General features: G+C 34.6%; 1 protein-coding gene and 1 pseudogene across 1 annotated transcript; one reads left to right on the top strand and one right to left on the bottom strand.

Moving 5' to 3' along the window:
* Positions 1–1,657: 1,657 nt before the first annotated feature.
* LOC137836590 (F-box/FBD/LRR-repeat protein At5g22660-like) lies at positions 1,658–6,876 on the top strand. Its single transcript, XM_068645252.1, has 5 exons — positions 1,658–2,335; positions 2,425–2,494; positions 6,041–6,252; positions 6,377–6,477; positions 6,630–6,876. Exons 1-5 carry the CDS (start codon positions 1,658–1,660, stop codon positions 6,874–6,876), a joined length of 1,308 nt encoding a protein of 435 aa, XP_068501353.1.
* Positions 6,877–22,685: 15,809 nt separating this feature from the next.
* LOC137836764 (putative disease resistance RPP13-like protein 1) lies at positions 22,686–27,278 on the bottom strand (annotated as a pseudogene).
* Positions 27,279–27,701: the final 423 nt, after the last annotated feature.

The following is a 27,701-nucleotide window of genomic DNA, read 5'->3' as shown; positions in this document are numbered from 1 at the left end:
TCTTCCTCGTATCTTCTTTTTGTGATTTGTTTATCAACGTGCCTTCTTATCTGGGTGCAAACAACATATGATAGTACTTTTATGAATTTTTACTGCACAATACAGAAAGTTGAGCGAAATTTCACAAGTTTTTGTACAAGATAGCTTTGGTTTGCACAAAATTTCCTAAAAATTCTCCCGAAATATTTGTTTCCTGAAATCCCACAAAAGAGTCTCCACCGAATTTGGGACAAAATGCGACAAATTTCAGGTCAAACGGATGAGTATTCACTCACAAAAAAAAATCAAACAGTTTCACACACAATCGAACCTTCCTTTTAGCCCTGACAGTGATGAATAAAAAATTTATTGCCAATTTCATGGGATGATTCTGCGGCTCAAATCTCAGTCAAAGCTCAATAGACACAGTGACAATTGTCTGCTAAAAATTTCATACCAAAATACCCAAAGAGTATGGCGTAGTAAGTTCCAGACCGAGAGTGAAGAAAACTTCTTTTCTGAAAACCAAACGTCATGATTTTTCTTTCCCGTATCTTCTTTTTGTGATTTGTTTATGGACGTGCCTCCTTACCTGGGTGCAAACAACATGTGAAAATACTTGTATGAATTTTTTCACCACAATACGGACCTATAATAAAATTGCAGAAAGTAGGACGAAATTTCACAAGTTTTGGTAGAAGATTATCTCTGTGCTTGTACAGAAGATGTGGAAACGACAAAGCCAATGGGGTGCAACATTTTATGGGTTGTTTAAAATCTCGGTTAAAAATGGATTGGTGAAATTAGTACAGGTCTAGCTTATGATATGATGTATTTGGAAGTCCCACCCAAACGAGTATTTTATAGAGAATCGACAAGGAAGTTCTATAATAACTTACTGTTTTGATCCTTTGGAACAACTTGATGAATTTAGTAGATTTTTTAGGAGACTTCAATGACTATAGATAAGACCTATCCAATTTTTACACTACAATGGTTAGTTCTGCACGGACTAGCAACACCCACTTTTTCTTTTTTGGATCAATATCAGGAATGCGGTTCATTCAACGACCTAATTTAAATTATAAACGTTGAATGAACCTAATTTAAATTATAGAGCTATAACACAATCAAATCCAAATAATCAAAATGTTGAATGGAATCGTTACCGTGTATATTTTCACTAAATCTCACTTCTAGCCGTTTAGATCATTAAGAATATCTAAATCTAAAAATATAGTGTGAGATTGTACGCGGATCAATTTAGTGAGTGCAATATGGAGACAGAAATAATTTGGTGTCAAAACTGTAAACAAAAATATATTGAATTGTAAAATTATAAATTCTTATATTAAAAATATATATTTTTATTACTTACCGAATAAAATATAATAAAAGTATGAATTTACCTATTTGAGTAAAAATTGTGTAAAAAGATATTAAAAGAAATCTATGGGAGCATAATCCAGAAAAAATGAATACAAATTAATACTATGTATAATGAGACCTATTGAAATTCTCTAAGCTTGTCCTTTCACTTCCCAAGGTTTAGATTTCCCATGGCATGCACATCAATTCCAATGCAAACATAAAGTCTTATTAAGCGATTTAATCAGTTGAAGGATGAGTTATTCCTATAAGAAAGTGAAGCACCCATGCACACTTAGCATTCTCAACAATGGCTGATAGAATCAGTAGTTGTCCAGACTCAATCCTTTGCTACATTCTCTCTTTTCTTCCAACCAAACAGGTTGTTGCAACCAGATTTCTCTCCAAGCGCTGGAAACATCTATGGCGTTCAGTTCCATCTTTGGATTTTGACTTTCGAAATTGTTTCTTCGCTTCACCTCTTTTCTCAGTGTACTATCTTTTAAATTTCCGAGAAATTTACCAACCCCTCCATAGATTACGCTTTACATGTTCCAATTTCTTTGATTTTGATGGTGTCGATAGATGCATTGAGACTGCATTGAGAAGAAGTGGTAGACTTGAACACCTCGATATCAATCTGGAGTGGACTGTTTATCTGCCCTTTGCGGTGTTTTTCTGCCAAACTCTTGTAGTTCTCAAGTTGGCCATCATAACACCGAATTTTTTTCCTTTTGTTGATTTGCCCTTGCTTAAAATCTTACATTTGAAATCTGCTCGTTTCTTTAAATGCGAAGATCTTCAACGTTTTCTTTCTGGGTGTCCTAATATAGAGGACTTGGAAGTCGGGTCTGGTTTAACCCGGAAACCAGCTGCTAATAGTGCCGTAAAGTTTCAGAAATTGCCCAAGTTGATAAGAGCTAACATCCATACACATTTAATTCCATTGGAGTTTGTTAAGAATGTTGAAGTTTTGGTCACAGATAGGGTAATCCGTGTAAACTTTCTTTATTATTTACTTTTCATTTTTAAGAGAAAAACATCTGATGTTTTGATATTATTTTGTATCTCTTGCAGATATATAAAGATGACCTTGTCTTTGATCTTCATAATTTACTTCAACTTGAGTTGACCCGTTTCAATCTGAGTACGAAATAGTTTGAGGTCTTCGAATTGCTCAAGCATTGTCCAAAACTCAAAGCTCTTGTCATTGACATTTATGAGGTTTAATGATTTAAGTTTTTCAATTATTAATCTTCTTGTTATCTTTTCTTAAAACGTTAGGATTAATATAGTTTTATAATTGATTTTAACAGAAAAAAAAATTAGTTGCTGAAGGCGATGAAAAAGCGCTTTTGCCATGCCCCGATCCTGTTCCTACATGCATTTCATTACACCTTAAAACCTGTCGTCTTAACAGGTTCAAGGGTTCTGTAGTCCATCTTCAATTTGCTGAATACATTATGAAGAATGCAAATTATTTACGGACCATGAAGTTCCGCTATGCTTCTAATTCTTTGAGAAGACATGATTTGACTTGTCATATATCCTCTTGCATGAAGAGTTCTGATACTTGTACGCTTTCGTTTGAGTAGTTAAGGTCTGAGCAAGTGATGGTTTCTTTTTGTTTTTATTTCCTGTAGTAACTGCAAGAATGTGGCTTTGCTTATCAAATGAATCTACTTTGTTTCAATTAATCAAAATTTTGCTGCACTTTACCGGTTTTTTTGTTGTTGTTTTAGGGATTTTCATATTTCAGTGATGAAGGTTTTTAAGAAACCACAATGTTCTATCATGGAATATTAGAAATAGGTAGAAACATTATTTAGTCTCAATTAGAAGTATTAGTCTTAAAATGTACTGATATTTACTGATAGATTGATTAGGTTGATTTGGTTGGCATAGAATTCCAATGTGATCCTACTTTTCTGTCATTGTGAACAGTGAAATCTTTTAACTATGATGCATTTGTTACTAATAATTGGTATGCGCAATGGGTAATTAGCAATTTTTTTTAGCAGTTAATAAATGAATTAATAGGGACATGATATCCCAAACCTTATATACAAAACTCATCTTTAAAAATACAAACCGAAAAAAATAACAAGCACAAAAGCGTAGGCTTAGACACTTGCTTTAACGTAACATAATTGTATCTTAAGTCAAGGAGTGCTCCTAAAAAACAAATGGCATGAAGCTATGGTATTAGAACCAGCTGCTGGACAAAGATTCAGCACTGCCTAGGCTCCATATCTTGCACCAATTATGCACCAACACTGCAGATTATGCAGCAGAAAAAAACCTAGGACAGCAGTGGTGCCTTTGTACTTACTATGGTTGCAGCAATCATAATAACATCCACTTTCGTGCAGTAAATTAATAGGTTGTTTATCTGTATTTAAATTGTTTTATCAGCAAAGAATTGAATAAATAAAAGAATTGAATAAATAAAAGAATTGAATAAATAAAATGGAACATTTCAGGATACATCCTTATACATAACCTAGATAATGTCCCTACTTTACCAAATACATATCCCTTTTGAGCTAAACTTTACCGCAATAGGCACCCAATAAAACTTGATAAGAAGTTCTTAAAACTCAACTTAAACCAGAACATCAGATAAAAGAAACCTGCAAAATAACACTCATAATCCTTAAGACAAAACAAAAACAAAATCATACCTACAAAAGAACTTTACAAACAGTCATCAAGCATGTTGCCGAGTTATGCATCTTGAACTCTCTTTCCTTTCCCAACATCTCGCCTAACATCCTCCTTCAAAATTCTCCTTCTAACTTCAACCATATCATTCTAACTTCAACCATATCATTGACCGAGCCCACGATGTTGCACTTATATGCTTCTCGTGTTCGGCTTCCCAAGGTTACTTGATATTCGAAGCCTTCCTCCGCATAAGATACTCCTGCAACCTTGCGTTTATCCTGCACATATACACACATACCCTTGTATAACATACTTGCAAAGATTAACCACAACAATACCACTACCTTGAAACCCAGTCAGTGTATGTACAGCTAAAAGATTTAATTTTCCTCCTCATCCATGAGCAAAGCTTGTAGCTGGCTAGGTTAAATTTCTTTTCAGTATTCACTTTAAAAATAACATTATTTCTTTGACTCAATTCTTAAATTGGTATCCAACCATTAGTTAACAAGATTTTAGTAATTTATTATTTTTTATTCTAAATTAATGTATATTAGTCTTGTTTAGACTAATTTAAAATTTAAAATTTAAAATATTAATAGTTAAAATCTAAGTAACTAATTTATAAATTATTTTTTAATTTTTTATTAATAATAAAAATTACGAATAATATTTTTGAAATTAGTATCTATTTTTTTTTTCTAAATTTAATTTCTATTTAATGATTTTCTTGTAGTTTATATAAATATATAAATAAAAAATAAAATAATAAAATTATATCTTACATAAAAAAATTTAAAATATTTTATAACAAACGAAAATGAGACTTATTTAAACTACCATTAATAATAATAAATAATACCATCATATAGGGAATATGGGGAATATAGCCCTAAACTTTTCCTTTCAGTCCCCAAGGTGTAGGTTTCTCATGGTATGCACATCAATTTAATTTCCAATGATAAAATAAAATATTTTTACACGATTTAATAAGTTGGGTGGTGAGATATTCCTACAATAAACTGAAGCAGCTTTGCATATTTTGGATTCTTAACCATGACTCATAGTTCCATCTTTTCTCTCAATCAAACACTATTCTTTCTACAGGGATTCTCATTATTATCATCAACTCATAAAGAAACACCATGTTTGTTCATAATTGATATTTAATACTTAATTAGTTTTTCAAGGAACTGAACATTAAAAACATACAAAAGCATTTTCTTTTTATTTACCACTTAAATAAGGAATATTGAAAGGTAAACAGGGATGCAAAATGTAACTGAAGGAAAATTATGTTAGTTTGGATCATATTGATTAATTTTTAAAATAACATGTTAATCCTGTTTATTCTTGACATATGAATAGTTGATCACTTAAAATATGGCAACACTAAAAAAAATACATTGTAAAATCACTATTACTATATAGATAACCTGCACTTAAAGAATAATAAGAATATTTTTTTTATTAAGATCAAATCAGAAAAAAATTATTAAGAAACATAAACAACCACAAATTTACAAGGAATTAAAATATTATTTAATTAATCTATTATTTTTAGATGAGTTGTTTCAATTATATTTCTTTTATTTTCAATTGTTATATATTTGTATACTGTATATTTGTTATTAATCTTATGTTATATCTTAATATATTTCTGTTCAAGTTTAAAATAAAATAAAATAACACATTTTTAATATATAAAACACAAAAAATAATAAAATTGCATTTTATATAAAAAAACTGATAATTATTTAAAAAAAAAAACTACAATTGATCCAGAAAAAAATCTAAGCATAATCCAGAAAAAAATGTATACAAATTAATACGCACTATAGATTGACTATTATTGAAATTCTCTAAGCCTGTCCTTTCACTTCCCAAGGTTTAGATTTGGCATGGCATGCACATCAATTCCAATGCAAACATAAAGTCTTATTAAGCGATTTGATCCGCAGTTGGGCTGAAAGATATTTTCTTTGTTGCTTGTTTAAAATCTTGTATTTGAATACTTTTTTCTCAGAATGTTCAGATATTCTTCAACAGTTTCTTTCCGGGTGTCCTAATCTCGAGGACTTGGAAGTCATGGATATGATAGTCAAGAACTTGGGTTCTAATACTGCAGAAAAGTTCAACACATTGCCCAAGTTGATCAGAGCTAAAATCGATTCACCTTTAGTTGCCTTAGAAATTGTTAAGAATGTTGAAGTTTTGGTCACAGATTGTGTAATGCGTGTAAATTTGTTTCTTATTTTTGTTTTTCATTTTTAAGGGAGGAAAAGAATGGAATTTCTGATGTTTTGATATTATTTTGTATCTATTGCATATATGTCTAAATGAACTGGCTTTTGATCTTCAGAATTTAGTTCAACTTGAGGTGTCCTTTGTTCTCCTTAGTATGAATTGGTTTTGGGTCTTGGAAGTGCTCAAACATTGTCCAAAACTTCAAGTTCTTGTCATTGACCTTTCTGAGGTTTAATGATTTAAGTTTTTCAAGTATAAATCTTCTTGTTATCGTTTCTTCAAAAATTAGGATTAATTTAATTTTATAATTGTTTTAAACAGGTATGTTGTTCGGTTGCTGAAGGCGATGAAGAAGCAGTTTTTCTATATAAACGTCCTCAATACCAATATTCAGTTTATGGAGTTGAAAAAACAGTTTTGTCATATCCACATCCTGTTCCTACTTGCATTTCATTTCACCTTAAAACCTGTTGTCTTCAGGATTACATTGGTTCTTCAGTTGAGTTTCAATTTGCGAAATATATTATGCAGAATGCAAAATATTTACGGACCATGAAATTTTGCTTTGACAGATATAATGAAACTTATAATCCTTTGAGAAGAGATGATATATGATAAGAGATTTATCATCATCCATGAAGATGTCAGAAACTTGTACGCTTTCATTTGAATAGTTAAGGTCTAGCAGTAACAGTGATTGTTTGTTTTTGTTTTTTTATTTCCAATAGTATCTTCAAGAATGTGGATTTTTCACATATCTAATTTGCAATGTTCTCTATTAGATGTATAAGTATTTAGGAAAGATATGTAGAAGAATTTCTGTGGATGAGATGCAGTAATTTGTAATGAATTTCTCAATATCTATATATTATGCAGAGTGCAAAATATTCAAGGAACATTAAATTTTGCGTTTACAGTGTTTCTTATGATAATCTTTTGAGAAGGCATGATATGATAAGAGGTTTATCAACATACATGAAGATTTCAGATACTTGAATATTTCCATTTGAAAAGTTAAAGAAAATCATGAAATAGAAACCAAGTTAAAGAAAATCATGAAATAGAAACCAATTTGTAGAAACCAAAATAATTAGTTGCAATAGTAATTAAATTAGAAACAATTTTAGAAACTAAAAAAAAATTTGATTTCTAAATTAGTTTATATTATTTTCTATTATTGTTAAATAGTTTCTAAATTGGTATCTAATTAACAACCAAGGTTTTAGAGACTAAATTTAGAAACTAAATAATTGGTATCTAAAACCTTAGTTGCTAATTAGATACCAATTTAGAAACTATTTAACAATAATAGAAACTAATTTAAAAACTAATTAGTTTTTAGTTTTTAAAATAATCTTTATTTTAGTTCTTATTGTAATTAATTATTTTGGTCTCTAAAAATTGGTTTTTATTTCATTATTTTCTTGTAATGTAAATCCTGACTATTTCTACAAGTAACTGCAAGAAATGTGATAAAAGTTTACCGTACGTTTGTTTTTTTTTTTATAAAGAATAAATAAATTAAAATAAATGTGATACTTTGGGTGTCCAATCCTTTTACATGTTACACCATCAAATACCATCAAATTTAGCTAATACTAAAAAGACTAAAACTAAAGCACATTACGTGTTCTTTAGTAATTTTCATATGTAATTTGCAATGATCTTTATTAGATGTGTAGGAAAGATATGTAGAATAATTATTGTGGATGCGATACAGCATTTTTATTGTTTAAACAATTTCATCACCCCGTTAAACAATTTTTTTTTTATATTTTTATACAAATGTACTTGTAATTTTTTTTTGTTTAAATATGTTCATATAGTTAAGTAAATTATAAAAAAATTAGGTGGTATACGATTAAAGATAAACTAGACATTTTTTTTATCATAAAAAACAAATGAATAAATAGTTTAATCCTTACAAAAAAAACACGAATTTAAGTCTCATTCTCTCCCACCTCATTACCATTGCAATCTCCTAATATTTTGAAAGATATCATACAAACCAGATACTGAAAGCACCAATATAAAAATTTCATTATAATCTATCCTGTCACTATTAAAAATCTTTTCTATTGAAACTTTTTTTATTCCTTTGTTTACATAATTCTCTTATAACTGTTATTTACAATAGAACCTCAAATAATACAGACCTGTATTCTGCATAGACGGTGTGTCAGTATTTTGTGAGGCTTATAGCTTCTGATACTGTTGAATATAAGTTGCTTATAGCATTTGATATTGTTGTATATGTTCTATAGGAGTTGAAGTATCTCTAATATACTCCATTTTAATTTATCTGCTACAAAAATTGGTATTTTTTATTTTATTGCTTTGGTAACGTAAAATATCCAAGTCCACTAATAAAGGTATTGAAGATGCAGTGGTAGCTATAAGGTGAACCACATGGTCTAGCAGCAAGTGCAAACATCTTCAGAGGTGTTGCAGTAAGGGTGGCAGAATCAGTAGGTAGAAATGGACTCCATTTCAGTGATTAAGGCTTTTAAGAACAACAATGTTGTACCATGGAATATTAGAAATAGATGGAAATATTATTTAGTCTCAATTTGAAGAATTAGTTAATATAAATAATTAATATCTATTTTTTTTAGATAAAATTAGGTATTAATTTAGAAATTAGTTTATAATATATAAATAATTTGATATTTTTTTATAACAGTTTGATAATATAAAAAAAAAAAAAAAATCCTTTCCATCCCTCCTTTTTCATGGAAAGAAACACACCCAAGTGATAAAGCATATCTCGGACCATGATGACGAGGTTCAAAGTTTGAGGAGATGAAGGTAAATGGAGGAAAGGAACAGGTTGGCTCTGTCTGATTTGATCATGCAATTGAAGCGGCTGTCTTTTGTGGTGCCAACTCTGTACCTAAAACATGTGCAGTTCGGTAGTTGTATATACATACTCCAAATTTGGTTTATGGTGGCTTAAAGAGTTATGCAGTATGGTAGTTGGAGTGTGGGAGATGTAGGAGAAGTAGGAGTGGGTGGAGCTTCTCACAAGATCAATTATTCAACATTATGAGCCTGATTTCTGAGCTGGATTGTGATGGTTTAGTGTTCTGATGCAGAGAGCTCTGCTTATGGACAATCTGACCTGTTTTGAGTATTAAAGGACCATATGTTTGAGCAAAGCACATGACCTTGGTTTGCACAAAATTTCTCAAAACTTCTTTCAAAATATTTTTTTTCTGAAATTTCACGTAAGAATCTCCACTAAATTTGGAACAAAACACAATAAATTTCAGGTCAAACAGATGAGTATTCACCCTTGAAAAAAATCAAACAGTTTCGCACACAAACGAACCTTCCTTTCAGCCCTGACAGTGATGAATACAAAATTTATTGCTAGTCTTGTGGAACGAATCTGAGACTCAAATCTCAGCCAAAACTCAATAGACAAAGTAACGAATGTCTGGTAAATATTTTAGACCAAAAACCCAAGGAGTAAGGCGTAGTAACTCCCAGACCGAGAGTGAACAAAGTTGGTTTACCGAAATCAAAACATCATGACTTTTCTTCCCCGTATCTTCTTTTTGTGACTTGTCTATGCACGTGCCTCCTTAATTGGGTGCAAAAAATATATGGAGGTACTTGTATGAATTTTTTTACCGCAATATGGACCCGAATGAAATTGTAGAAATTATGGCGGAATTTCAAAATTTTCGGTAGAGACCGCCTTGGTTAAATTTCTGAAAAATTCTCCCGAAATAGTTTTTTCCTGAAATTACACGTAAGTCTCCACTGAATTTAAGACAAAACGCAACAAATTTCAGGTTAAACGGATGAGTATTCATCCACGAAAAAATCAAACAGTTTCCCACACAAACGAACCTTCCTTTCAGCCCTGGCAGTGATGAATACAAAATTTATTGCCAGTTTTGTGGGACGAATCTGAGGCTCAAATCTCAGTCAAACTCAATAAACACAGTGACGAATGTCTGGTAAATATTTAAGACCAAAATACCAAAGGAGTAAGGCGTAGTAAGTCCCAGATCGAGAGTGAACAAAACTGATTTTCCGAAGTCAAAACGTCATGGCTTTTCTTCCCCGTATCTTCTTTTTGTGATTTGTTTATGGACGTGCCTCCTTACCTGGGTGCAAACAACATATGAAAGTACTTGGGTGAATTTTTTCAGCGCAATACGGATCCGGAGTTAAATTGCATAAATTAGGACGGAATTTCATAATTTTCGGTAGAGGATAGCCTTGGTTTGCACAAAATTTATGAAAACTTCACCCGAAATAGCTCTTTCATGAAATTTCACAAAAGAATCTCCACTAAATTTGGGACAAAACGAAACAAATTTCAGGCCAAACGGATGAGTATTCACCCACGAAAAAATCAAACAGTTTCCCACACAAACGAACCTTCCTTTCAGCCCTGGCAGTGATGAATACAAAATTTATTGCCAGTTTTGTGGGACGAATCTGAGGCTCAAATCTTAGTCAAACTCAATAGACACAGTGACGAATGTCTGGTAAATATTTAAGACCAAAATACCAAAGGAGTAAGGCGTAGTAAGTCCCAGATCGAGAGTGAACAAAACTGATTTTCCGAAGTCAAAACGTCATGGCTTTTCTTCCCCGTATCTTCTTTTTGTGATTTGTTTATGGGCGCGCCTCCTTACCTGGGTGCAAAAAACATATGAAAGTACTTGGGTGAATTTTTTCAGCGCAATACGGATCCGGAGTTAAATTGCATAAATTAGGACGGAATTTCATAATTTTCGGTAGAGGATAGCCTTGGTTTGCACAAAATTTATGAAAACTTCACCCGAAATAGCTCTTTCATGAAATTTCACAAAAGAATCTCCACTAAATTTGGGACAAAACGTGACAAATTTCAGGTCAAACGGATGAGTATTCACCCACGAAAAAATCAAACAGTTTCCCACAGAAACTAACCTTCTTTTCAGCCGTAGCAGTGATGAATACAAAATTTATTGGCAATCTTGTGGGACGAATCTAAGGCTCAAATATCAGCCAAAATTCAATAGACACAGTGAGGAATGTCTGGTAAAAATTTCAGACCTAAATACTCAAGGAGTAAGGCGTAGTAAGTATGATGAGAATCAAATAAATGAGGCTTTTATTAATGAAGGGAGAGGTCATTCACCTACACATTTGAAGTTCTTCCTTCTAGTCTTTTCAAAATTAAAAAGAAGACATAAAATAAAGAGAGGATCAAGCCATAAAGCCAAAGAAGTCTACAAGCTTTCAAGAATAGGCTTCATTTAAATATCTCTCTTTATAGTTTCTTTTATAAATTTGTAAATAATATAGAATGTTTAAATACATAGTTTTTAGGAAAGGTGCTTAGAGGGAAACCTTAGATACCTCTTTTGTAAAAGCATCTTTAGGCATTAGTTTAGAATTTTCTAGAAGGTGACTCTTCATGCTTCACTTTAGGTGCTAGAAGTGAGTAGCATGCAAGGGACTTTTGGTTAGCTTGTTTTGTAAGCTTCATGACCAGCCCTTGCTCCTATAAAAGGAGGGCTTAGGTCCTTCATAATGCAGATTTGGAATTTGTAGTATCAAAACTCTCCCAAATTGGTGATTGAGTGTAGTGAGAACTTGTCTTCTCCTCTTCCTAGTCTCATCTTGAGTGCCTTGGTTCTCTCAAGTGGCGGCATTGCACACTTATCTTGGAGCCTTCACACTTCAAGTGGCGTGTTCATCAACCAAGAACTACAACCACATAAGTCCTCTTTCTTCTCCATCTTCTCATTCCATTTTCGTGCCTATTTGAATTCCTAAACATGTCTTAGGTTCCTTTCTTGCTTTCTATTCGGTGTTCTTGCTTATTTTCATGTTTCAATCGGTTCATCTTCTTTCTCCTTGGATTTGTTTGGTGCATTTCAGTTTTGAAGCATTTTAATCGGTTCATTTCATTTGTTATGCATTTTAATCGGTTCATTTGCATTTTTACATCTTTTAATCGGTTCAATTGGCAAGAAATGGGTCTTCCATGTGAGTTTGGTGTTTGGTGCAAGTTTTGGTGAGTTCTTGATTATAGAACCTTGATCCAATTCTATTAAAAGTGCCTAAGCTATCTCCAACTCAAGTTGATTCCTAAGAATGTCAAGAATCATTCATATTGTGCTATTGGAATCACATCAAAGTCCCAGACTGAGAGTGAACAAACCTGGTTTACCGAAACCAAAACATCATGACTTTTCTTCCCCGTATCTTCTTTTCGTGATTTGTTTATGGACGTGCCTCCTTACGTGGGTGCAAAAAACATATGAAGTACTTGTGTGAATTTTCTCAACACAATACGGACCCAGAATGAAATTGCAGAAATAAGGGTAGACTTTCACAATTTTCGCTAGAGGATAGCCTTGGTTGCACAAAATTTCTGAAAAATTATCGCGAAATATTTTTTTCCTGAATTTCCATGTAAGAATCTACACTGAATTTGGGACAAAACGCAAAAAATTTCAGGTCAAACGGATGAGTATTCACCCATGAAAAAAATCAAACAGTTTCGCATACAAACGAACCTTCCTTTCAGCCCTGACAGTGATGAATACAAAATTTATTAAGGGTAGACTTTCACAATTTTCGCTAGAGGATAGCCTTGGTTGCACAAAATTTCTGAAAAATTATCGCGAAATATTTTTTTCCTGAATTTCCATGTAAGAATCTACACTGAATTTGGGACAAAACGCAAAAAATTTCAGGTCAAACGGATGAGTATTCACCCACGAAAAAAATCAAACAGTTTCGCATACAAACGAACCTTCCTTTCAGCCCTGACAGTGATGAATACAAAATTTATTGCCAGTCCTTTTGGAAGAATCTGGGGCTCAAATCTCAGCCAAAACTCAATAGACACAAGGAAGAATGTCTGGTAAAAATTGCAGACCAAAAACCCAAGGAGTAAGGCGTAGTAAGTCCCAGACCGAGAGTGAAAAAAACAGGTTTTCCGAATTCAAAACGTCATGGCTTTTCTTCCTCGTATCTTCTTTTAGTGATTTGTTTATGGACGTGCCTCCTTACCTGAGTGCAAAAAACATATGAAAATACTTGTGTGAATTTTTTTCAGTGCAATACGGACCTAGAATGAAATTGCAGAAATTAGGGCGAAATTTCACAATTTTGGGTAGAGGATAAACTTGGTTTGCACAAAATTTCTGAAAAAATCTCCCGAAATAGTTTTTTCCTGAGATTCGACGTAAGAATCTCCACTAAATTTGGGAAAAAACGTGACAAATTTCAGGTCAAATGGATGAGTATTCACCCACGAAAAAATCAAACAGTTACCCACATAAACGAACCTTCCTTTCGGCTCTGTCAGTGATGAATACAAAATTTATTGCCAAATTTGTGGGACGAATCTGGGGCTCAAATCTCAGTCAAAACTCAATAGACACAGTAACGAATGTCTGGTAAAAATTTAAGACCAAAATACCAAAGTAGTAAGGCGTAGTAAGTCCCAAACCGAGAGTAAACAAAATATATTTTCCGAAGTCAAAACGTCATGGCTTTTCTTCCCCGTATCTTCTTTTTGTGATTTGTTTATGGACGTGCCTCCTTACCTGGGTGTAAACAACCTATGAAAGTACTTGTGTGAATTTTTTCAGCGCAATACAGACCCGGAATGAAATTCCATAAATTAGGGCGGAATTTCACAATTTTCGGTAGAGGATAGCCTTGGTTTCCACAAAATTTCTGAAAAATTCTCCCGAAATAACCTTTTCATTAAATTCCAGAGAAGAATCTCCACTGAATTTGGGACAAAACGTGACAAATTTCTGGTCAAACGGATGAGTATTCACCCACGAAAAATCAAACAGTTTCCCACAGAAACTAACCTTCTTTTAAGCCCTAGTAGTGATGAATACAAAATTTATTGGCAGTCTTGTGGGACGAATCTGGGGCTCAAATCTCAGCCAAAACTCAATAGACACAGTGAGGAATGTCTGGTAAAAATTTCAGACCAAAAACCCAAGGAGTAAGGCGTAGTAACTCCCAGACCGAGAGTGAACAAAGCTGGTTTACCGAAATAAAAACATCATGACTTTTCTTCCCCGTATCTTCTTTTCGTGATTTTTTTTATGTACGTGCCTCCTTACCTGGGTGCAAAAAACATATGAAAGTACTTGTGTGAATTTTCTCAGCGCAATACGGATCCGAATGAAATTGCAGAAAGTAGGGCGGAATTTCACAAATTTCGGTAGATGATGCCTTGGTTAGCACAAAATTTCTGAAAAATTCTCCCAAAATAGTTTTTTCCTGAAAATCCACGTAAGAATCTCCACTGAATTTGGGGCATATCGCGACTAATTTCAGGTCAAACGGGTGAGTATTCACCCACGAAAAAAATCAAACAATTTCGCACACAAACGAACCTTCCTTTCAGCCTTGTCAGTGATGAATACAAAATTTATTTCCAGTCTTGTGGGACGAATCTGGGGCTCAAATCTCAGCCAAAACTCAATAGACATAGTAACGAATGTCTGGTAAAAATTGCACACCAAAATACCCAAGGACTAAGCCGTAGTAAGTCCTAGACAGAGAGTAAACAAAACTAGTTTTCCAAAATCAAAACGTCATTGCTTTTCTTCCTCGTATCTTCTTTTTGTGATTTTTTTACGGACGTGCCTTCTTACCTGGGTGCAAATAACATATGAAAGTACTTGTGTGAATTTTTTTCAGCGCAATACGAACCCGGAATGAAATTGCAGAAATTAGGACGAAATTTCACAATTTTCGGTAGAGGATATAGCCTTGGTTTGCACAAAATTTCTGAAAAATTCTCCTTAAATAGATTTTTCCTGAAATTCGACGTAAGAATCTCCACTGAATTTGGGACAAAACGCAACGAATTTCAGGTCAAACGGATGAGTATTCACCTACGAAAAAAATCAAACAGTTTCGCACACAAACGAACCTTCCTTTCAGCCATGGCAGTGATGAATACAACTTATGAAAGTAATTGTGTGAATTTTTTCAACGCAATAGGACCCATAATAAAATTGCAGAAATTAGGGCCAAATTTCACAAGTTTTGGTAGAGGGTAGCCTTGGTTTGCACAAAATTTCTGAAAATTCTCCAAAAATAGTTTTTTCTTGAAATTCCACGTAAGAATTTCGAATGAATTTGGGATAAAACGCGACAGAGTTCAGATCAAACGGATGACTATTCACCTAGAAGAAGAATAAAACAGTTTGACACAATGACGAACATTCCTATAAGCCCGAAAAGTGATGAATAAAAAATTTATTGTGAATCTTGTTGGACGAAATTGGGGCTAAAATCTCTGCCAAAACTCAATAAACACGATGACGAATCTCTGGTAAAATTTCAGACCAAAATACCCAAGCAGTAAGGCGTAGGAAGTCCCAGACCGAGAGTGCACAAAACCGGTTTTCCGAAAACAAAACGTCCTGGCTTTTCTTCCTCGTATCTTCTCGTTGTGATCTGTTTATGGACGTGCCTCCTTACCTGGGTGCAAACAACATATGAAAGTACTTGTGTGCGTTTTTTCAGCACAATACGGACCCGGAATAAAATTGCAGAAAGTAGGGCGAAATTTCACAAGTTTTGGTAGAGGATAGCCTTGGTTTACACAAAATTTCTGAAAAATTCTCCCGAAATAGTTTATTCTTGTATTTCCATGTAAGAATATTCACTGAATTTTGGGACAAAACACGAAAGATTTCAGGTCAAACAGATGAGTATTTACCTAGGTAAAAAATTAAACAATTTCACACAAAAACGAACCTTCCTATCAGCCCGGGCAGTGATGAATAAAAAATTTATTGCGAATCTTGTGGGATGAAACTGGGCTGAAATCTCAACCAAACTCAATAGACACGATGACGAATGTCTGGTAAAATTTTTACACCAGACTACCCAAGCAGTAAGGTGTAGTAAGTCCCAAACCGAGAGTGAACAAAACAATTTTTCCAAAAACAAAACGTCCTGGCTTTTCTTGCCCGTATCTTCTCTTTATGATCTGTTTATGAATGTGCCTCCTTACCTGGGTGCAAACAACATATGAAAGTACTTGTGTGAATTTTTTCAGCGCAATACGGACCCATAATAAAATTGCACAAAGTTCAGCGAAATTTCACAAGTTCTGGTATAGGATAGCTTATGGTTTGCACAAAATTTCAGAAAAATTCTCCCGAAATAGCTTTTTCCTGAAATTCCACGTAAGAATCTCCACTGAATTTGAAACAAAACGCGACAAATTTCGGGTCAAACGGATGAGTATTCACCCATGAAAAAAATCTAACAGTTTCACAGACAAACGAACCTTCCTTTCAGCCTTGGCAGTGATGAATAAAAAGTTTATTGCCAATCTTGTGGGACGAATCTGGAGCTCAAGTCTCAGCCAAAACTCAATAGACACAGTGACGAACGTCTGGTAAAAATTTCAGACCACAATACCCAAGGAGTAAGGCGTAGTAAGTCCCAGACCGAGAGTGAACAAAACTTGTTTTCCGAAAACAAAACGTCCTGGCCTTTCTTCCCCGTATATTCATTTTGTGATTTGTTTATGGACGTGCCTCCATACCTGGGTGCAAATAACATACGAAAGAACTTGTGCGAATTTTTTCAGCGCAATACGGACCCAGAATAAAATTGCACAAAGTTGGGCGAAATTTCACAAGTTTTGGTGGAGGATAACCTTTGGTTTGCACAAAACTTCTGAAAAATTCTCCCGAAATAGTTTTTTCCTTAAATTCCACATAACAATCTCCACTGAAATTGGGACAAAACGCGACAAATTTCGGGTCAAACGGATGAGTATTCACTCACGAAAAAAATCAAACAGTTTCACACACAAACGAACTTTCCTTTCAGCCCTGGCAGTGATGAAAAAAAAGTTTATTGCCAATCTTGTGGGACGAATCTGGAGCTCAAGTCTTAGCCAAAACTCAATAGACACAGTGACAAAAGTCTGGTAAAATTTTCAGACCAAAATACTCAAGGAGTAAGGCGTAGTAAGTCCCCGACCGAGAGTGAACAAAACTGGTTTACCGAAAACAAAACGTCCTGACTTTTGTTCCCCGTATCTTCGTTTTGTGATTTGTTTACGGACGTCCCTCCTTACCTGGGGGCAAACAACATAAAAAAGTACTTGTAGGAATTTTTTCAGCGCAATACGGACCCAGATTAAAATTGCAGAAAGTTGGGCGAAATTTCACAAGTTTTGGTAGAGGATAGCCTTTGGTTTGTACAAGATTTCTGAAAATTTCTCCCAAAATAGTTTTTTCTGAAATTCCACGTAATAATGTCCACTGAATTTGGGACAAAACGCGACAAAATATCGGATCAAACGGATGGGTATTCACCCACGAAAAAAATCAAACAGTTTCACACACAAATGAACCTTCCTGACAGCCCTAACGGTGATGAATAAAAAATTTATTGCCAAATTTTGGGACGAATCTGGAGCCTAAGTCTGAGCCAAAACTCAATAGACAAAGTGACGAACGTGTTGTAAAAGTTTCAGACCAAAATACCAAAGGAGTAAGGCGTAGTAAGTGTCAGACCGATAGTGAACAAAATTGGTTTTCCGAAAACAAAACGTCCAGGCTTTTCTTCCCAGTATCTTGCTTTTGTGATTTGTTTATGGACGTGCCTCCTTACTTGGGTGCAAATAACATATGCAAGTACTTGTGTGAATTTTTTCAGCACAATACGAACCTAAAATAAAATTGCAGAAAGTTGGGCGAAATTTGACAAGTTTTGGTAGAGGATAGCCTTTGGTTTGTACAAAATTTTTGAAAAGTTCTCCCGAAGTAGTTTTTCCCTGAAATTCCAAGTAAGAATCTCCACTGAATTTGGGACAAACGCGACAAATTTCGGGTCAAACGGATGAGTATTCACCCACGAAAAAAATCAAACAGTTTCACAGACAAACAAACCTTCTTTCAGCCCAGGCAGTGATGAATAAAAAATATATTACCAATCTTGTGGGACGAATCTGGAGCTCCAGTCTCAGCCAAAACTCAATAGACACAGTGGCGAATGTCTGGTAAATGTTTCAGACCAAAATACCCAAGGAGTAAGGCGTAGTAAGTCCCAGATCGAGAGTGAACAAAACTGCTTTCCGAAAACAAATTGTCATGGATTTTCTTCCTCGTATCTTCTTTTTGTGATTTGTTTATTGACGTGCATCCTTACCTGGGTGCAAACAACATATGAAAATACTTGTGTGATTTTTTTCAGTGCAATACGGACCCAGAATAAAATTGCAGAAAGTTCGGCAAAATTTCACAAGTTTTGGTAAAGGATATCCTTTTGTTTGCACAAAATTTCTGAAAAATTCTTCCGAAATAGTTTTTTCCTAAAATTACAAGAATCTCCACTGAAATTGGGACAAAATGCGACAAATTTCAGGTCAAACAGATGAGTATTCACCCACGAAAAAAATCAAACAGTTTCACAGACAAACGAACCTTCCTTTCAGCCCTGGCAGTGATGAATAAAAAATTTATTGCCAATCTTGTGGGTTGAATCTGGAGCTCAAGTCTTAGCCAAAACTCAATAGACACAGTGACGAACGTCTGGTAAAAATTTCAGACCAAAATACCAAAGGAGTAAGGCGTAGTTAGTCCTAGACCGAGAGTGAACAAAACTAGTTTACTTAATCAAAACATCCTGGTTTTTCCTTCCCCGTATCTTCCTTTTGTGTTTTGTTTTTGGACGTGCCTTCTTACTTGGATTCAAAGAACATATGAAAGTACTTTTGTGAATTTTTTTAGCGCAATACGAACCCAGAATAAAATTGTAGAAAGTTGGGCGAAATTTCAGAAGTTTTGGGAGAGGATAGCCTTTGTTTTGCAAAAAATTTCTGAAAAATTCTCTCGAAATAGTTTTTTCCTGAAATTTCACGTAAGAATCTCCACTGAAATTTGGAAAAGACTCGACAAATTTTGGGTCCAACGGATGAGTATTCACCCACGAAAAAAAATCAAATAGTTTCACACACAAACGAACCTTCCTTTCAGTCTGGCAATGATGAATAAAAAATTTATTGTCAATCTTGTGGGACAAATTTCGAGCTCAAGTCTCAGCTAAAACTCAATAGACATAGTGACAAACGTTTTGTAAAGGATAGCCTTTGGATTGCACAAAATTTCTGAAAAATTCTTCCGAAATAGTTTTTTCTTGAAATTCCACGTAACAATCTCTCCACTGAATTTGGGACAAAACGCGCCAAATTTCAGGTCAATCGGATGAGTTTTCACCCACGAAAAAAATCGAACAGTTTCACACACAAACGAACCTTTCTTCCAGCCTGGCAGTGATGAATAAAAAATTTATTGTCAATCTTGCGGGGTGAATTTGGAGCTCAAGTCTCAGCCAAAACTCAATAGACACAGTGACAAACGTTTGGTAAAAATTTCAGGCCAAAACACCGAAGGAGTAAAGCGTAGTAAGTCCCAGACCGAGACTGAACGAAACTGGTTTTCCAAAAACAAAATGTCCTGGCTTTTCTTCCCCGTATCTTCCTTTTGTGCTTTTATTATGGACGAGCCTCCTTACCTGGGTGCAAACAACATATGAAAGTACTTGTGTGAAGTTTTTCAGCGTAATACGGACCCAGAATAAAATTGCAGAAAGTTGGGCGAAATTTTACAAGATTTAGTAGAGGATAGCCTTTCGATTGCACAAAATTTCTGAAAAATTCTTCCGAAATAATTTTTTCTTGAAATTTCACGTATATATCTCCACTGAATTTGGGAAAAAACGCGACAAATTTCGGGTGAATCAGATGAGTATTCACCCACAAAAAAAATCAAACAGTTTCACACACAAACGAACCTTCCTTTCAGTCCTGGCAGTGATGAATAAAAAATTTATTGCCAATCTTGTGGGACGAATCTGGAACTCAAGTCTCAGCCAAAACTCAATAGACACAGTGACGAACGTCTGGCAAAAATTTCAGACCAAAATACCCAAGGAGTAAGGCGTAGTAAGTCCTAGACCGAGAGTGAATAAACTGGTTTTCCGAAAACAAATTATCCTGGCTTTTCTTCCCCGTATCTTTCTTTTGTGATTTGTTTATGGACGTGCATCCTTACCTGGGTGCAAAAAACATATGAAAGTACTTGTGTGAATTTTTTCAGCGCAATACAGACCCAAAATAAAATTTGACAAAGTTTGGCGAAATTTCACAAGTTTTGGTAGAGGATAGCCTTTGGTTTGCACAATATTTCTGAAAAATTCTCCCGAAATAGTTTTTTCCTGAAATTCCGCGTAAGAATCTCCACTGAATTTGGAACAAAACGCGACAAATTTCGGGTCAAACTGATGAGTATTCACCCACGAAAAAAATCAAACAGTTTCACACACAAACTAACCTTCCTTTCAGCTCTAGCAGTGATGAATAAAAAATTTATTGTCAATCTTGTGGGACGAATCTGGAGCTCAAGTCTCAGCCAAAACTCAATAGACATAGTGACGAACATCTGGTAAAAATTTCAGACCAAAAGACCCAAGGAGTAAGGCGCAGTAAGTCCTAGACCGAGAGTGAACAAAACTGGTTTTCCGAAAACAAATCGTCCTGGCTTTTCTTCTCCGTATCTTCCTTTTGTGATTTGTTTATGGACGTGCCTCCTTACCTGGGTGCAAACAACATATGAAAGTACTTGTGTGAATTTTTACAGCACAATACGAATCCAGAATAAAATTGCACAAAGTTGGGTTAAATTTCACAAGTTTTGGTACCTTTGGTTTGCACAAAATTTCTGAAAAATTCTCCCGAAATAGTTTTTTCCTAAAATTCCACGTACGAATCTCCACTGAATTTGAGACAAAACACGACAAATTTCGGGTCAAACGGATGAGTATTCACCCACGAAAAAAATCAAACAGTTTCACACACAAACAAACATTCTTCAGCCCTTACAGTGATGAATAAAAAATTTATTGCCAATCTCTTGGGACGAATCTGGAGCTCAAGTCTCAGCCAAAACTTAGTAGACACAGTAACGAACGTCTGGTAAAAATTTCACACCAAAATACCCAAGGAGTAAGGCGTAGTAAGTCCCAGGCCGAGAGTGAACAAAACTGGTTTCCGAAAACAAAACGTCCTGGCTTTTCTTACCCGTATCTTCCTTTTGTGATTTGTTTATGGACGTGCCTCCTTACGTGGGTGCAAACAACATATGAAAGTACTGGTGTGAATTTTTTCAGCTCAATACAGACCCAAAATAAAATTTCACAAAGTTGGGCGAAATGTCACAAGTTTTGGTAGAGGATAGCCATTGGTTTGCACAAAATTTCTGAGAAAATTCTCCCGAAATCGTTTTTTTATGAAATTCCACGTAAGAATCTGCACTAAATTTGGGACAAAACGCGAAAATTTTTTGGTCAAACAGATGAGTATTCACCCACGAAAAAAATCAAACAGATTAATACACAAACGAACCTTCATAAATTTTAATTGTGTTTAAAAAGTTTATTGTCAATCTTGTGGGACGAATCCTACGAAGGTTCGTTTCTTTTTGAAAGTGTTTTATTTTTTTTTCTAACTGAATTCTCATCTGTTTGAGCTGAAATTTATTGCGTTTGGTCCCGAATTTTGTTGGAATTCTTACACAGAATTTCAATGAGAAACTGTTTCGGGAAAAAAATTCTGAAATTTCTTGCACTCCAAAACTGTCCTCTTTCCAGATTTGTGAAATTTTTCCCTAATTTCTGCAATTTTATTTTGAGTTCATATTACGTTGACCTTGTTAAGAACATTTCCCAGCATTCCTCCTCGAGGTAAAGAATAGATGTCAAATGTCAATCACACCCAAGTAATGAATAAATGTCAGATGTCACAATTTGTCTATCCTCATCAGAGGATTTATTAAATTTTCCATTGTTCGCGTTCCCGAAGGCGTCCCTCTCTTTTAAGAGAATTCGCGGCATGTTAAATCCTTGTAAAAATATTGTAGATTTTAGGTATTATATTGCAAAATATTTAAAAAGAAAGGCTTCTCACTAAAATTTTCCTAAAAGAGGTTAGGGTAGTTGTAAAAGAAAAATGTAATATATATTCGTTGATAAAAGTAGGATTTATTTTCTTTTTAAGTGATTTTTTTTTTCAAAAGCATGCATAAAATGAAACTTTTGAACTACACTAGAAACAAATTGAGAAACATTCATTAGAAAAAAAAGAAGATTAAAAAGTGTACAAGGTCGTTAGAAAATATAAGAAAATTAAGAAAAAGATTAAATACATGTGTTTATTTATCCTAATTATTTTTTATTTCTAAAATTGATTTATATTTCATAATTTTTTTTTTAGTGTATGCAGTTATGTGTTCGCATGGATTTCAAAATTTCTCATATTTTAGGAAAGAAAATAATTGTGAACTGCTTTTGCTCTGCATGATGAGTGAGAGCATTGATGGACAACAAATATAATTGAAACAGTAACATACAAATAAGAAAAGTGGGTTCTATTTTATTCCTTCAAAGACAAGTTTAGAATCAAATAGACCCACTAAGAGGTTCAACAAAAGAGTTTGGTTCAGAAATCCACTTTCCAATCTACAATGTTCTAAGAATTAATGTTTAAAGTATTTGCATTTCAAAACTCCATTCTTTCAATTTGTCTCTCAGATGTTGGAGTTTGCTCGGGAACTGTACAGGAACTCCTCATCAGAACCCAATTTCAAGCCCTTGTACTTATTTTCTCTGTATAATATCATGGTACAGTGCTACACACCAACTTTGGAAGAGCTGTGGAAGAAATAAGGTAGAAAGAAACAAAAGCATAAGCACATTGTTCCATTTAAATCATTAACTTAAAAATCAAGAAAGAATGGGTGTATCCATCATAAATACATTAGCATACAAATTTTTTATAGAGCTGCATGTTTAGATTTTTCCAATTAAAGTGCAGTTCTAAAGCTTCACAATGTTAACTGCATTCACAGCTAGCTTCATATTTAGATAAAAAAAAGTGTTAAAATAAACAAATGTGCTGCAATGGAGTTGGACTAGCTACAGCTTGAATTGAATACACTCAGAGATTTGGAACTTTTCCCAAAATCCTATCAAACTCAGTCTTCATTGAACACCATAAGACTTATTTTAATGCCTAAAAATCTTGATGAAATATGGAAGACCATTTTAATAAAGAAAAAAGTGGTTTAAAAATACTTTTAAATTCCAATTACAAGTTCCTTAGATACAGAATGTCCTTTATGTCCACTGCAGTTTCCATTCAAAACTTCATTTTTTGGATCATTTAGTTCCAGTGATCTATTATTAAGTTTAAGTTCATTTTTTTGTCAGAAACTGTAGTAACATGAAATAAGAACACAGAATACTCTGTTCGGAATGGATGCCAAATGCCAAACCACCTTCACGATTTTCGTAGTATTCTAAAATTAGGAAAAACATTCGGTTGGAATTTAATTTCAACAGAAAAATTGAAATAATTTTGCACGAAAATAAGAGTAAAATAAAAGTAATTGATTCATGAAAAACGTAGTTGAGTTCAAGTATATCATGTGCTGCTCTTGTTTGAAAAATGGTAATCGAAAAGGTACAAAGATATTGTGGAGAATTCGAACCTGTTGAAGTGGCAGACAAATTCAAATATAATCATCGCACATGCAGTTCTTGGATGTGAGCAATCTTTCCCCAGTCTTCGCCATCTGGACTCTGACAACGCTCCTTCAGCAATGGACAATTCAAGATTGTAAGAGAAGAGATGGATTTGGGGAGACCCTCCGCTGGTAAGCATTCAAGGCTGGGACAATGATCAAGTCTGAGAGAGGAGAGATGGCAGATGACAATGATCAAGATTAAGATTTAGGCAAAAACTGATTTGTAGAGAGGTGAGAGAGCGTGGCAGCAAAACTTCATCGGGAAAACACTCCACCTCCAACTGTTGAATAGTCAAGCTTTGAAGAGATGTCTCAAGGAGGCGATAAGTTTAAAACATGAAAGAGACATATGTTTTATATTTAATGGCAAACCTCCATCTGGGAACAACTCCACTTGTGGACACCTAGTTATATACAGGTTAGTAAGGGACGGAAACAGGATTTGCATGGGTTTGGGAAACAGGAATGATTTAAATTCAGGGCAATCTTGAATAAATAGGACTATGAGATGATTATTAACGGACTCCTGTGAAATTCTTCTTAGGTTTTGGCATCTTGTCAATTCAAGAGAACGGAGCTTTGGAAAGAAATGTAGTCGAAAGATTGTAAGAGAGTCGCCGCCTCCATCAGTATGCGATGTGTCCATACTGTTTCCGCTAATTCTGAGCTCATCACTAACAACTACTTTCGTACCTTTCAGTTTCGGACAATCATACACAGAAAGATCTTCAAGACGTGGAAAAGAAGTAGTTTTACACTCCCATTCTTCCCATTCCTTCATATTGGAGAATGTCAGCCTCTCCAAGGATGCAAACGAAGAGTTGCTCCCATAAAATTCGGCACCAATGCTCACTATTCCATCAAGACCTATAATCACAAGGATCTTCAGTGATGACAAAAGTCCAAGGGGAGGCAAACATAGGCAGTATTTACAGTTCCTCAACTCTAAGAACACCAGATTTGAATTATCGAATTCCCAACTTGGGAATTCTGTACCATTGTAGTTCCAGATTGACAAATCCTCCAAGTGTTTGGAGGGTTGTAGATTCTGAAGTACTTCATTTTCTTTCCTTGCATCATCAGGCATGTGGTCCAACTTCCATTTTAATTCTAGCTTCACATGGCGTTTATCTTTCAAATTTGCTTTTAATGCATCCAAAGGATTCCCAATATTCTGCACGTCATTGATTGATAGCCTTCCATGAAGATTGAGTCCTCCCAATCCGCCCAGGTGCTTAGTACTTAGCTCACTATTTTTATCCACCAAAAACATACTTAGTACTTGAAGATTCTTCAATTCTCCAAAATGTATTGGCATCTTTCTCACTTTTGTACCTTCAAATTCCAGGTAACGCAATTTGGTAAGTTTATGCAAATTTAAGGGAAACTCCTCCAACATTGAACAAGAGCTCAACTTCAATATTAGTAAGTTATAGAGCAAACATATCGAGTCAGGTAGCTTTTGTATCCCAGTACACGAAAGATCTAACGATTGGAGATGTTTAAGATCACCTACAGAATCAGGGACCTCTCTAAGGTCTACACAACCACGGAAAGATAACATGCGTATAAACTTAATTTTGGAAAACAAATTATGTATCGAAATCTTGAAATGCCATTCAGCCCTCCAAGAATTTGAGATAGGAAGAAATGAACGAAGTCTTTTAGCATCAGTTAAACTCTCAAAACCATCAAAACTTTTGACGTCACGAAATTCAAATGAAAAGTGACGGGTTGTTTTCGGTATACATTGGCGTTTATCATATTTCAACCTGAAACAAAAATCCGCACATACATATTTTGCCAAATCATTCAGAAGGTCATGCATGACGAAACGCCCTACGAAGCTTGATTGGTTAAAAAAACACCTTGACAGTAGATCATTGAAGTACTCTTCACCAACTTCTTCTGGATGTCTAATCTGTTGTGGACTCAGTAGAAAATTTTGGGTCATCCACAAAAAAATTAACTCTTCCTTCACAAACTCATAATCTTTGGGGAATAAGGCACAATAAGCAAAGCACCTTTTAAGATGAGAAGGAAGATGGCGATAGCTCAAAAATAACGCAGGAATAATTTCACTGTGTTCTTTTGGTAACTCCCATATGTCACTTTCCAATATGTTCTCCCAATCTGAAATGGATGACTTTGTGCTCAAAAGACATCCAATTGTTTTGAGAGCTAGAGGTAATCCCTTGCACTTCTCAACTATTCTTCTACCAACCTTCATTAACTCATCATTCAATTCAAGATCACCATCTTTTAATGCATGATTTTCAAAAACTTTCCAGCATTCATCCTCTCCTAATTGCTTTAGAAGATGCACTTCAGACCTCATGCTAGAAGCAACTTTCTCACTGCGAGTTGTGACAAGAATTCTACTTCCTGGAGCCCCGTAGCTAAGAGGAGTTCGCACAGCTTCCCATTCTGCTGGTCTTTCGTTCCAAACATCATCCAAAACAAGAAGAAATCTCTTTCCTAACAATTTTTCTTTCAGTTTTTTGTGAACCATTTCTAGGTTCCCACTGTCATCATTTTGATTTGTGATTGCCTCAAAAATTGTTCTTGTCACGGTCAAAACATGAAAATGATCAGAAACACAAACCCAGGCTTTGATATCAAATTTTGCATCTTCGATCTTAGGATCACTGAACACATGCTGGGCCAGGGTGGTCTTACCCAACCCACCCATGCCCACAATGGAAAGTATTGATGGCTGGTTAGGATTGTCAGTTTCAGATGTGAGCCAATTAATGATTATATCTTTGTCAGCATCTCTGCCATAAATAACACTTTCAGCCACCAAAGAAGATGATGTCAATTTCTGTGGCAGTTTACTATTACCTGATTCATCAGCAGTATAAGTACCCTCCTTCAAACCAAGAGCACCCTTTTGATTTGCAAGATATTCTAGTTTCTCCAGGACTTCTTTCATCTCTGATTCAATTTTCTTGTTAAATGAAGTAGAGTTGAAGAAATTTGATACCTTGGAAGTAAAGGTTTGAGGTTGGGATTGAGCTTCGACTTGGCATCTGGTGAGTTCATAGTCAATTTCACCCAACAGATCCTCTGCATCAAAGACAGCCTCTTTGACATCAAAAAGCCATGCTTTGACGTGTGGATCTGTGAACTGCTTTAGTTCAGCATCATCAGCGAGGGCATTGATGGAGTGCAGCATGATTTTCAAATTGCGGAGGAGCTTCTCATCAAGTTTTCTTCCACGAAAGAAGTGTAGAAATTGAGGAGAAGCGAGCCTATCGAATGCAACCTGAAGAAAGGCGGAAAGAAGAGCACCACCAACAAGTTCAGCTGCCATGGTAGGAAGGAGTTGGAAATGAAGTGAAATGGATTGAGTGGAGGAATGAATGGTATAGTGATGAATGAAAAGAGTAGTTAGAAAAGATGACTTGACTTTAAGAACATGTTTTTCTTTTATGGCAACTCAACCAATATAAAATGTGAGCTGTTGGATATTCATTCAACGGTTGTGATGAATGAACGAATGGAAAGAGGGTTGTGGGCCCCAGTGAAGCAGTAATTGTTAACTGTTTCTGATGTACTAATTGGCATCCTTTCGTTATTCACTTAATTTCGTTTATGTCTTTCTTTTCTCTGTATTTATAATTTTTTTAATTTGGTTCAATAGTAATTTTTATCTCTTTATTTATACTTTTATTATTTATGAAAGGTCTCAAATTAGTTTTACTTTTATTTAAAATTAGTCAGAAAAGATATTTTAATATTGTTTCATTGAATAACTTTAGAGTGGGACTTAACATTGATTTGGTATTATTGTAGTTACGTATTAAATTTGGATTATATTTTGATGTGATTTTA

This window comes from Phaseolus vulgaris, chromosome 4, assembly GCF_000499845.2.
Source record: "Phaseolus vulgaris cultivar G19833 chromosome 4, P. vulgaris v2.0, whole genome shotgun sequence".
Lineage (NCBI taxonomy): Eukaryota > Viridiplantae > Streptophyta > Magnoliopsida > Fabales > Fabaceae > Phaseolus > Phaseolus vulgaris.
The sequence above is the reverse complement of the archived record's forward strand: the minus strand, read 5'-3'. Positions and strand labels throughout refer to the sequence as shown.

Bases quoted from the DNA above. Each gene is read 5' to 3' on its own strand.
- LOC137836590 (XM_068645252.1), top strand. From the start codon at position 1,658: ATGGCTGATAGAATCAGTAGTTGTCCAGACTCAATCCTTTGCTACATT. The intron at 2,495-6,040 runs GTACGAAATAGT...CTTTTTTCTCAG, and splicing joins GTTGACCCGTTTCAATCTGA to AATGTTCAGATATTCTTCAA. The intron at 6,253-6,376 runs GTAAATTTGTTT...TTTGATCTTCAG, and splicing joins TCACAGATTGTGTAATGCGT to AATTTAGTTCAACTTGAGGT.